General features: G+C 46.1%; 1 protein-coding gene and 1 long non-coding RNA gene across 3 annotated transcripts; one reads left to right on the forward strand and one right to left on the reverse strand.

Moving 5' to 3' along the window:
* Nucleotides 1–50: 50 nt before the first annotated feature.
* LOC144331840 (uncharacterized) lies at nucleotides 51–3,397 on the reverse strand. Its single transcript, XR_013399402.1, has 2 exons — nucleotides 3,186–3,397; nucleotides 51–1,745 (listed from the first exon to the last, which is right to left on the reverse strand). It is a non-coding gene; the product is annotated as an uncharacterized LOC144331840 (long non-coding RNA).
* On the forward strand, nucleotides 110–7,237 carry XBP1 (X-box binding protein 1). 2 transcript variants are annotated; one of them, NM_001271739.1, is given in 6 exon segments: nucleotides 110–342; nucleotides 1,491–1,587; nucleotides 3,665–3,793; nucleotides 5,606–5,644; nucleotides 5,671–5,751; nucleotides 6,067–7,237. In NM_001271739.1, coding segments are annotated over 6 exon segments (1,128 nt in total). In that variant the 5' UTR covers nucleotides 110–118; the 3' UTR covers nucleotides 6,625–7,237.
* The last annotated feature ends 4,634 nt before the right edge of the window (nucleotides 7,238–11,871 follow it).

Below are 11,871 nucleotides of genomic sequence, written 5' to 3' on the forward strand. Positions count from 1 at the left end.
GCCGTGCGTCACGCGGCGCTGGCTAATCGCGGAGGGCCACGACCGTAGAAAGGCCGGGCGCGTCTGGGCTGACGGCTGGGCGGCGGCGGCGGCGGCGCGCGGTGCGTACTCTCGAGCTATGGTGGTGGTGGCAGCCGCACCGAGTCCGGCCGACGGGGCCCCTAAAGTACTGCTTCTGTCGGGGCAGCCCGCCTCCGCCGGAGCCCCGGCCGGCCAGGCCCTGCCGCTCATGGTGCCAGCCCAGAGAGGGGCCAGCCCGGAGGCAGCGAGCGGGGGGCTGCCCCAGGCGCGCAAGCGGCAGCGCCTCACGCATCTGAGCCCCGAGGAGAAGGCGCTGAGGAGGTGGGCGAGGGGCCGGGGTCTGGGGCCAGATCTGAAGCCGGGACTGGGGCAGGGGCTGGAGCTGGGCTGGGGCTGGGAGCGGGGACCCAACACTGGCGGTCCCCCAGGGCTCCGGCGCCTTTGGCCTGGCGGGTCGGTGCCAGCGTGGCGCGGGGCGGGGCAGGAAGCCCGGACTGACTGGATCCGCCTCGCCGGGAACCCAGGGCGGCCCAGGGCTCTTTTCTGTGCTTTTTAACTCTCTCGTTAGAGATGACCAGAGGTGGGGATGCGGGCACCTGTCTTCCAGGCCCTCTTGCTGTGTGGCCGCAGACCGGTGGTTCAGCCTCTCTGAACTCGGACTGTGACATGAAGTCGAATAATCTGTTTTGGTTTACTTCTGTTTCTGGAGAGGCGCGGAGCTGAAATAACAGAGCTGTTGAAAGGGCTGGGAGCTCTGCGAGGCTCACTGGTCTAGCTCAGTATCTGCGTTATTAAAATGGAACCTACTTCATGAGGTCTTTGGGGAGATTGAGACTTGCATATAATGTGCCTATCACGTAGTCCTCCGTAAGTGTTCACTCTTTTGTGATCATTGTGCCTTCTGTGATTTATGAAGTGTCTCCTCTGAGTTCAATTAATTCTTAAAAAGTGTCTCCTCCAACAGACACGGGCCCATCAGCAGGTCACTGCCTAGGATCTCAACACTAGAGATCAGGGAGTGGCATCAGCCTCTCCCTTTTCTAAATTGGGCTTGGGGACGGAAGGTTGATGTCATAGCAAGATTGCAGCCTTCACTGGATTAATGAGGCCAGGCTGGATCCTGTTTAAGAGAATTGGAGACAGGAAGCAGCGGGGGAATAGATGGGGAAAAAGGAAAGTTCCTTATGATGCAAGATGAATAGTGTGTGTGTGTCCAGCCCCAGTGCTGTGACGGGGATGAGTCTGAGGTGGGCGGATGATGCAATATGGAAGAGAATAAAGCAGGTCTTCTAGCTAGATTGACAGACTATTTTTTATTTTGTTTTATTGAGGGGAGGAACCTGAAGTGTATTTTATCATTAGTCTGTCTCATACTGTAAATAAAAATGAAAGCACCAGCTGGTCAAGTTTTCAAATAAAGACATAAATAAGGTTTGAAATGACTCAGTGTGGTATGTTCCTTTTCTCAGGAAACTGAAAAACAGAGTAGCAGCTCAGACTGCCAGAGATCGAAAGAAAGCTCGAATGAGTGAGCTGGAACAGCAAGTGGTAGATTTAGAAGAAGAGGTAAAACTACTTAAGGTCAAACTCTTTTACCCATTGTATATCCTTCCTTGGTAAATGTTCTGATATTTGCTTCCCATCCGAAGTTGTTTCAGCCCCTATTAGAATACAATTGAATATGTGATTAAAAGTTAAACTAGGCTGGGCGTGGTGGCTCACGCCTGTAATCCCAGCACGTTGGGAGCCCGAGATGGACAGATCACTTGAGGCCAGCAGTTTGAGACCAGCCTGGTCAACATTGTAAAACCCCATCTCTACCCAAAAATATACCAAAAACAACAACAACAACAAAAACCCCAAGCGTGCATGCCTGTAGTCCCAGCTACTTGGGAGGTTGAGGTGGAAGGATTGTTTGAACTTGGGAGAGGGAGGTTGCAGTGAGCTGAGATCGCACCATTGCACTCCAGCCTGGGCAACAGAGTGAGACTGGCTCAAGAAAAAAAAAAAGGTGGCTGGGCACAGGGGCTCACACCTGTAATCCCAGCACTTTGGGAGGCCAAGGTGGGCAGATCACTTGAGATCAGGAGTTCGAGACCAACCTGGCCAGCATGGTGAAACCCCATCTCTACTAAAACTATAAAAATTAGCCGGGTGTCCTGGCAGGCACCTGTAATCCCAGTTGTTCAGGAGGCTGAGGCATGAGAATCAATTGAACCCAGGAGGCGGAGGTTGCAGTGAGCTGAGATCATGAGATCGTACCACTGCACCCCAGCCTGGGTGACAGAGGGGGAAGCCCTGTCTCAAAAAAAAAAAAAAAAAAAAAAGGTTAATCTAAGTTAGGACAGGTAGGTAGTTGGTGAAGTGGTGAAGCTTGTTGAGGGCAGAAGTGATTGACTTTGTGGCATTTGGTGCTAGATGTGTCTCAAAGTAGATGGATTCAACAATGTTTAGTGAGTTTGTAGTAAGAAATTAGCAAGGGCTAATAGGAAATAATTGCTTAAACTTTACATTCTTCCTGGCTTGGCCAGAAATTCACTAAAGGTTCCTTTCCCCCTCTAGGGTCCACCTGTTATTTAATCTTAAATTGTTGCCAATTACACATCTTGAACACATAGAGATTATTTATATATATTTTTAACCCCTTGGTCAATTTGCATATATTGTTCTTTTTAAAGTTTTAATCATTAGTTGGTTCTTCTAAGACTCATGAGTCAGGAGCAGGTTTTTTTTTGTTTTTTTTTTTTTTTTGGATTTATAGTCATCACTACCACTTTTATTATTACCTGCCAGTTCAAGATAGTTTTTTTTTTAATATTATTATTATTATTGAGATAGAGTCTTACTCTGTTGCCCAGGCTGGAGTGCAGTGGTACAATCTTGACTCGCTGCAACCTCTGCCTCCCAGGTTCAAGCAATTCTCCCTGCTACAGCCTCCAGATTAGCTGGGATTACAGCACCCACCACCACACCTGGCTAGCTAATTTTTGTATTTTTTAGTAGAGACGGAGTTTGCCATGTTGGCCAGGCTGGTCTTGAACTCTTGACCTCAGGTGATCCACCCGCCTCGGCCTCCCAAAGTGTTAGGATTACAAGCATGGGCCACCGTGCCTGGCCAAGATAATTTAAAATTAAAAAATTATGGGCCAGGCACGGTGGCTCACGCTTGTAATCCCAGCACTTTGGGAGGCGGAGGCGGGCGGATCACGAGGTCAGGAGATGGAGACCATCCTGGCTAACATGGTGAAACCCCATCTCTACTAAAAATACAAAAAATTAGGCAGAGCTTGCAGTGAGCTGAGATTGTGCCACTGCACTCCAGCCTGGGCAACAGAGGGAGACTCCGTCTCAAAAAAAATAAAATAAAATAAAAATTATATCTACATTAAAGCCACAAGTCACACTTTGCTGAAGTCAGTATTGGTAGTTGGAAGCAGTGTGTTATTCTTGACCCCATGAAGTGGCACTTATTAAGTAGCTTGCTTTTCCATAATTATGGCCTAGCTTTCTAAAACCTACTGTGAACACCACAAGCATAGAGTTTTCCAAAAGCTCAAGAAGGAAAGGAGACCAATTATACTGAATCAGGTAGATTCTTAACTGAAATAATTGTTTTAATAGCCTCTTATGAACTTTCTTCCAGAACCAAAAACTTTTGCTAGAAAATCAGCTTTTACGAGAGAAAACTCACGGCCTTGTAGTTGAGAACCAGGAGTTAAGACAGCGCCTGGGGATGGATGCCCTGGTTGCTAAAGAGGAGGCGGAAGCCAAGGTAAATCATCTCCTTTATTTGGTGCCTCATGTGAGAACTGGTTCCAAGTAACATGACCCAGTGATTATGTTTACAGTCTGGACTTCTGATCAAGAGCGTTCTTGAAATTTTCCTTCAGTTTTTTTTTTTTTTTTGAGACGGAGTCTCGCTCTGTCACCCAGCCCAGGCTGGAGTGCAGTGGCGCGATCTCGGCTCACTGCAAGCTCCGCCTCCCGGGTTCACGCCATTCTCCTGCCTCAGCCTCCCGAGTAGCTGGGACTACAGGCGCCCACAACCGCGCCCGGCTAATTTTTTGTATTTTTAGTAGAGACGGGGTTTCACCGTGGTCTCGATCTCCTGACCTTGTGATCCGCCCGCCTCGGCCTCCCAAAGTGCTGGGATTACAGGCGTGAGCCACCGCGCCCGGCCTCCTTCAGTTTTAAGACATTTTCATGCAGGCAGAGTGTTCTTCCCCTAAAAGCACTTGACACTTACTCATTTTTTAAGTGTGTAGTGAACAGTACTAAGATCTAATAATGAAAACAAGTTACATGGCTCTCTAAGAACAAGTACTAACAAATGCAGTAGCCAACAAGATTACCATGCAATCATTAAGGAGAACCAACGTAAGAGAGCTACTCAAACCAGACTTTGAATGCTACTAAAATTAAAGTAGTCCTTTGATGAATATTAATGAATAGGGGAAAGGATTCTTTGTGATAGTGATACCTCTGTGGTAAGAGAAGGGTGGTATATGAGTTTTAGTATATAGATAAGGCAAATTCATTGACAACAATCAAATGGTCTAAAATTGACAATAGCGCAGTTTTACTCTGTGAACGTAATGTTCAGGACGAATTTAAAGAATTACTTGGCCAGGTGCGGTGGCTCACGCCTGTAATTCCTGCACTTTGGGAGGCCGAGGCGGTGAATCACCAGAGGTCAGGAGTTCGAAACCAGCCTGATCAACATGGAGAAACCCCATCTCTACTAAAAATACAAAATTAGCCAGGCGTAGTGGCACCTGCCTGTAATCCCAGGTGCTCGGGAAGCTGAGGCAGGAGAATTGCTAGAACCCAGGAGGCGGAGATTGCAGTGAGCCAAGAGCACGCCATTGCACTCCAGCCTGGGCAACAAGAACAAAACTCCGTCTCAAAAAAAAAGAAAAGAATTACTTATAAAAAAGATTCTAGGTTTAAATTGCTATAGAACTTTATTATCTAGGCCGGGCGCGGTGGCTCAAGCCTGTAATCCCAGCACTTTGGGAGGCCGAGACGGGCGGATCACGAGGTCAGGAGATCGAGACCATCCTGGCTGACACGGTGAAACCCCGTCTCTACTAAAAAATACAAAAAACTAGCCAGGCGAGGTGGCGGGCGCCTGTAGTCCCAGCTACTTGGGAGGCTGAGGCAGGAGAATGGCGTGAACCCGGGAGGCGGAGCTTGCAGTGAGCTGAGATCCGGCCACTGCACTCCAGCCTGGGTGGCAGAGCAAGACTCCGTCTAAAAAAAAAAAAAAAAAAAAAAAGAACTTTATTATCTAAGAACATTATTATTATTGAGAAGAGCAAGATAAGATGCTATTTGTCAGTTCTGCTTGAATCTTTGCCTGGAGAAGGAAAAATGTTTCATTGTGAAGGAAATGTATAAGGAAATCTTACCTCCCTTTTCTCATCTCTTGAGGACTTAAAAATGGAAATAACAATGGTTAGGGAAAGATTTCAGCTCTAAAGAACGGTTTTCTAGTTTTCTTGAAAGCTGAGAATCACAGCGGTCTAGCAAGCATTTCCTTGGGAACTTGAAGCTGTTTATTCACTTTGGTCTTTCCTCCCAGGGGAATGGAGTGAGGCCAGTGGCCGGGTCTGCTGAGTCCGCAGCACTCAGACTACGTGCACCTCTGCAGCAGGTGCAGGCCCAGTTGTCACCCCTCCAGAACATCTCCCCATGGATTCTGGCGGTATTGACTCTTCAGATTCAGAGGTGGGGATCATTCTGACTTATTAAAGAGCTATATAACCAGTTAATTACATCTGTTTGATGCTTGACATCCCTAACTAGACAGATGAGGGTTGAAGTTAGTTTTTGGTGGGGTTAGAGGTGAACATCAACTGCCTTCCTAGTTCCAGGTAATATAGGACATGGAGTGAAGTGTAGATAAATGGGTCTGGTGGGTCCTGAGGTCATTTTAATCACATAGTGACTAATTTACATTATGGAATCCAGTACAAAGTGTTCCAGTTCGATTTTCCATAGTATTCTGACAGTTGTACGTCATTTAATTTTTGCCTCTTGCAGTCTGATATCCTGTTGGGCATTCTGGACAACTTGGACCCAGTCATGTTCTTCAAATGCCCTTCCCCAGAGTCTGCCAGCCTGGAGGAGCTCCCAGAGGTCTACCCAGAAGGACCCAGTTCCTTACCAGCCTCCCTTTCTCTGTCAGTGGGGACGTCATCAGCCAAGCTGGAAGCCATTAATGAACTAATTCGTTTTGACCACATATATACCAAGCCCCTGGTCTTAGAGATACCCTCTGAGACAGAGAGCCAAGCTAATGTGGTAGTGAAAATCGAGGAAGCACCTCTCAGCCCCTCAGAGAATGATCACCCTGAATTCATTGTCTCAGTGAAGGAAGAACCTGTAGAAGATGACCTCATTCCAGAGCTGGGTATCTCAAATCTGCTTTCATCCAGCCACTGCCCGAAACCATCTTCCTGCCTACTGGATGCTTACAGTGACTGTGGATATGGGGGCTCCCTTTCCCCCTTCAGTGACATGTCCTCTCCGCTTGGTGTAAACCATTCTTGGGAGGACACTTTTGCCAATGAACTTTTTCCCCAGCTGATTAGTGTCTAAGGAATGATCCAGTACTGTTGCCCTTTTCCTTGACTATTACACTGCCTGGAGGATAGCAGGGAAGCCTGCCTGTGCTTCATTCAAAAAGCCAAAATAGAGAGTACACAGTCCTAGAGAATTCCTTTCAAGTATTTGTTCAGATCTCATAGATGAGCCCCAGGTACTGTCTTTTGACATCCAGCAGTCCAAAGTATTGAGACATATTACTGTAATTAAGAAATATTACTATAATTGAGAACTACAGCTTTTAAGATTGTACTTTTATCTTAAAAGGGTGGTAGTTTGCCCTAAAATACTTATTATGTAAGGGTCATTAGACAAATGTCTTGAAGTAGAATTTATGAATGGTTCTTTATCATTTCTCTTCCCCCTTTTTGGCATCCTGGCTTGCCTCCAGTTTTAGGTCCCTTAGTTTGCTTCTGTAAGCAAAGAGAACACCTGCTGAGGGGGCTCTTTCCCTCACGTATACTTCAAGTAAGATCAAGAATCTTTTGTGAAACTAGAAATTTACTATGTAAATGCTTGATGGAATTTTTTCCTGCTAGTGTAGCTTCTGAAAGGTGCTTTCTCCATTTATTTAAAACTACCCATGCAATTAAAAGGTACAATGCAGCATCCTTGTTCTTTGATTTCTTCTAGGGCCGTAAGTCTTATTTTCTCTCTAGTTGTTTCTGTGTGCTGTGGTAGGACTTTATCCAACTGAAGTGAGCCTGCCACTTTTAAAAGTGACTGAAGGCTTTTCCACCTTAATTACTGCCTGCTTTAATTCTGGATTGCCGTAAGTGATATAAGCTATAATTTGAGCAGTTACTATCTTTCTGAGACAGATTCTTGAGCCTAACTGACCAATATCACAGCCAGTAAGTGGGAGAGCTAGAACCCTAACCACTATTTGCTATACGATCTTATAAATGTTAAACAAGGACACACCATCACATATCAAGATTCTCTTGCCCTTATCATGGGAATTAAGAGCATTTTCTAGACTCAAACTCCCTAGTTTCAACTCTGCCACTGGTAAGCTGGGTAACCCAGGGGTTATATATAATCACTTATTTCCTCATCTGTAAAGTTGTATAATGGTATCTCTAAAGGTGGTTAAGATTCAAAGAGATGATGCATTATAAGAATTTAGTATATGCCAGGCACCATCCTAAGCACTGGAAAGTTAGTTATTACCTCCTAATCGACTTTGGAAGGGTATTAATTTCTTCCAGAATTATATTTACTCAAGAATTTGTTTCATCAAATAATAAATCTCTTCAAGAAAAAATCCTAGTGACATTAATACAATTCCCAAAGACTTGATAACCACCTCATCCTTCATAGCATCTTTTCCTTGGAAATCTTACAAGGTTTTACAGGACTTTCCTTATTTATAAAATTTCACCTATGCCAGTAGATGAAACCATTCTATGCCAATTTAGCATTTAAATGCTCTGTTCCCTACTTATGAAGACTAACTCTGGGGAGGTCAAAGTGAATGAGTAGAAAAAAGGCAGGATTCAGAGAATCCCAAGCAGCAAGGCAAAGCGGACTATAGAATGCCTGTTATCCCAACACTTTGGGAGGCAAAGGTGGGCGGATCACATGAGGTCAGGATGATGAACATAGTGAAGCCCTGTCTCTACTAAAAATACAAAATTAGCTGGGTGTGTTGGTGTGTGCCTGTAATCCCAGTTACTCGGGAGGCTGAGGCAGGAGAATCACTTAAACCCGGGAGGCCATTGTGGGAGCCAAGATTGTGCCATTGCACTCCAGCCTGGGCAACAAGAGCGAAACTCCATTAAAACAAAACAAAACAAAAAAAGAATGCCTTTGGTGTAGTGACTGGAGGCAAGTCAGCTACCTTCAAGATTCGGTCGCTGAAGCCAGGGCCCAATCCTGGTGCTCAGCAATGCAAGCTTGCTTAGGCTCTTAAGTTTCTTCAGAAACGCCAGGCATGGTGGCTCACACCTATAATCCCAGCACTTTGGGAGGCCAAGGCCAGCGGATTGCTTGAGCTTAGTTCAAGACCAGCCTGGACAACATGGCAAAACCCTCTCCACTAAAAGTAAAAAAAATAGCCAGGCATGGTGGTGTGCACTGGTGGTCCCAGCTACTCAGGAAGCTGAGGTGGGAGGATTGCTTGAGGCCAGGGGGCGGAGGTTACAGTCAGCCAAGATCGCAGCGCTGCACTCCAGACTGGGTGAAAAAGCGAGACTCTGCCTTAAAAAAAAGGTTTCTGTATTATAAATATAAGAACAGCCTCCAGCTGACCCCATGATTGGAAACTTTATCTCACCTGATTTTCTATAACTGCAAACCTTAGCGCCAAGAACCTATTTAGGGATTGTATAGGCAGATGTAATTACAGAGGTACTTTAGCCTCTATCATTATAGCACAAGCATCTGGAGGTTGAGGCTCAAGTTATTTATATTCAATGATATCATATGAAAGAGGCAGCTGTACTAACAGGACAGGACATATATAACCAGTGTAAATTATCAGGGTTTTCATTTCCTGCACAGATGGGTGGAAATTACTAAACAGCCTTGAGAAAACACCTGGTATTCATGGACATTTTCATACTGAAACACCAAATTGAATGGTTAGAATAAAAAATCACGATTAATTCCCACAAACCAAAGCAAGAGTTCCATTAAATGCAGAGGGTTGTCTCATAACTGCGATTGAAGAGGCAAGTGGTAAGATGCCTGCATGCCATTTCCCTAGGCCTTGTCACACCAATCTATTTCTCTTTTTTGTTGTTGTTGTTTTGTTTTGTTTTGTTTTTTTTGAGACTGAGTCTCGCTCTGTCACCCAGGCTGGAGTGCAGTGGCACAATCTTGGCTCACTGCAACCTCCACCTCCTGGGTTCAAGCAGTTCTCCTGCCTCAATCTCCTGAGTTGCTGGGCTTATAGGCACATGCCACCACACCCAGCTAATTTTTGTATTTTTAGTAGAAACGGGGTTTCACCATGTTGGCCCGGCTGGACTCAAACGCCTGACCTCAAGTGATCCACCAATCTCAGCCTTGCAAAATGCTGGGATTACAGGTGTGAGCCACCACGCCCGTCCCCCTCCTTGCTTTTCTACTAGATATGCTATTGGAGCAGAGAGAAAGTAGGGACAGAACCATAGGCAGAAGGTAATACTGCTTACTCCAGGCACACTTTAAAATAATCAGTTACGTTCTAGTCTCCTAAGAATTCAGTTCTCTTATGACATAAAGTTCATTAAGAAACAGAAAGACTGGACCAGGCACGCTGGCTCACGTCTATAATCCCAGCACTTTGACAGGCTGAGGTGGGAGGATGGCTTGAGCCCAGTTCGAGACCAGCCTGGGCAACATAGCAAGACCCCATCTCTAAAAAATAAATACATAAGTAACAACAACAAAAACAAAAACAAAGGAAGACTGGCTTGTTTACCCACCGAACAGTTTCTGAAAGAAAACATCAGTCTTTTTTTGAGGCAGGGTCTCACTGTCACCCAGGCTGAGCTGCAATGGCACAATCATGGCTCACTGCAGCCTCGAACTCCTGGATTCAAGCCATTCTCCCACCTCATCCTCCTAAGTAGCTGGGACCAGCCACGACACCTAATTTTAAATTTCTTATAGAGACAGAGTCCTACTGTGTTGCCCAGGCTGGTCTCAAATGTGTGGGCTCAAGCAATTTTCTGACCTCAGCCTCCCAAAGTGCTGGGATTTTAAGCATGAGCCACTGCACCTAACCAAACATCACTGTCTTGCTGGGGCTATAATCCAAACACTATTCTAACCACAACTACTTCATCTCTAAGATGCTACTAGTAGTCTGAGGAACTAGGGAATTAACATAACTAGAGGATTTGTACCAAACTGATGCATACTAAACCATGTTTCCTTAAGGAGTTTAATGTTAGACTGCTTGAACTATATTATTGGTTATTTCAACCAAATCTAAATGACATCTTAGATCTGCAAAGACTCTAAAACCAACTGGTCAAGTGAAAGAACACTGACCTGAGGAACTGGACGACACGATCTACTTAGGTTTTAGTTTCCCAACCTGTAATTAGATCATTTTTAGCTGTGATTTCCAAATTTTGATTTAAAACATCACGTGGCCGGGCACAGTGGCTCACGCCTGTAATCTAGCACTTTGGGAGGCTGAGGTGGGTGGATCACAAGGTCAGGAGTTCGAGACCAGCATGGCCAATATGGTGAACCTGTCTCCACTAAAAATACAAAAATTAGCCGGGCATGGTGGCGCATGCCTGTAGGCGCAGCTACTCAGGAAGCTGAGGCAGGAGAATCACCTGAATCTAGGAGCCGGAGGTTGCAGTGAGCCGAGATCACGCCACTGCACTCCAGTCTGGGCAACAGAGGGAGACTCCATCTCAAAAAAAAAAAAGCCTCCATGCTTTTTGTAATTGTATCCCAAACTTAACTCCCCCTACCCACCAAATCAGGAATGTATTTATCAAAGAATGTAAATATGCAGGCAATACTGCCACCCAGTGTCCTGTCAAGTCTTTTTTTTTTTTTTTTTTTTTTTTTGAGACGGAGTCTCGCTGTGTCTCCCAGGCTGGAGTGCAGTGGCGTGATCTCGGCTCACTGCAAGCTCCGCCTCCCGGGTTCACGCCATTCTCCTGCCTCAGCCTCCCAAGTAGCTAAGACTACAGGCGCCCGCCACCACGCCCAGCTAGTTTTTTGTATTTTTAGTAGAGACGGGGTTTCACCATGTTAGCCAGGATAGTCTCGATCTCCTGACCTCGTGATCCATCCACCTCGGCCTCCCAAAGTGCTGGGATTACAGGCTTGAGCCACCGCGCCCGGCCGTCAAGTCTTAAAGAAATGAACTGGCTGGGCACGGTGGCTCACACCTGTAATCCCAGCACTTTGGGAGGCTGAGGCAGGCGGATCACCTGAGGTTGGGAGTTCGAGACCAGCCTGACAAACATGGAGAAACCCCGTCTCTACTAATAGTACAAAAAAAAATTAGGTGGGCATGGTGGCATGTGCCTAAAGTCTCAGCAACTCAGGAGGCTGAGGCAGGAGAATCGCTTGAACCCAGGTGGCGGAGGTTGCAGCAAGCCGATATTGCACCACTGCACTCCAGCCTGGCGACAGAGCGAGACTTCATCTCAAAAAACAAAAAAAACCACCACCACAAAAATTAGCCAGGTGTGGTGGCGCATGCCTATAATCCCAGCTACTCAGGAGGCTGAGGCATGATAATCACTTGAACCCAGGAGGCAGAGGTTGTGGTGAGCTGAG

The sequence above is a fragment of the Macaca mulatta genome, chromosome 10 (assembly GCF_049350105.2).
Source record: "Macaca mulatta isolate MMU2019108-1 chromosome 10, T2T-MMU8v2.0, whole genome shotgun sequence".
Lineage (NCBI taxonomy): Eukaryota > Metazoa > Chordata > Mammalia > Primates > Cercopithecidae > Macaca > Macaca mulatta.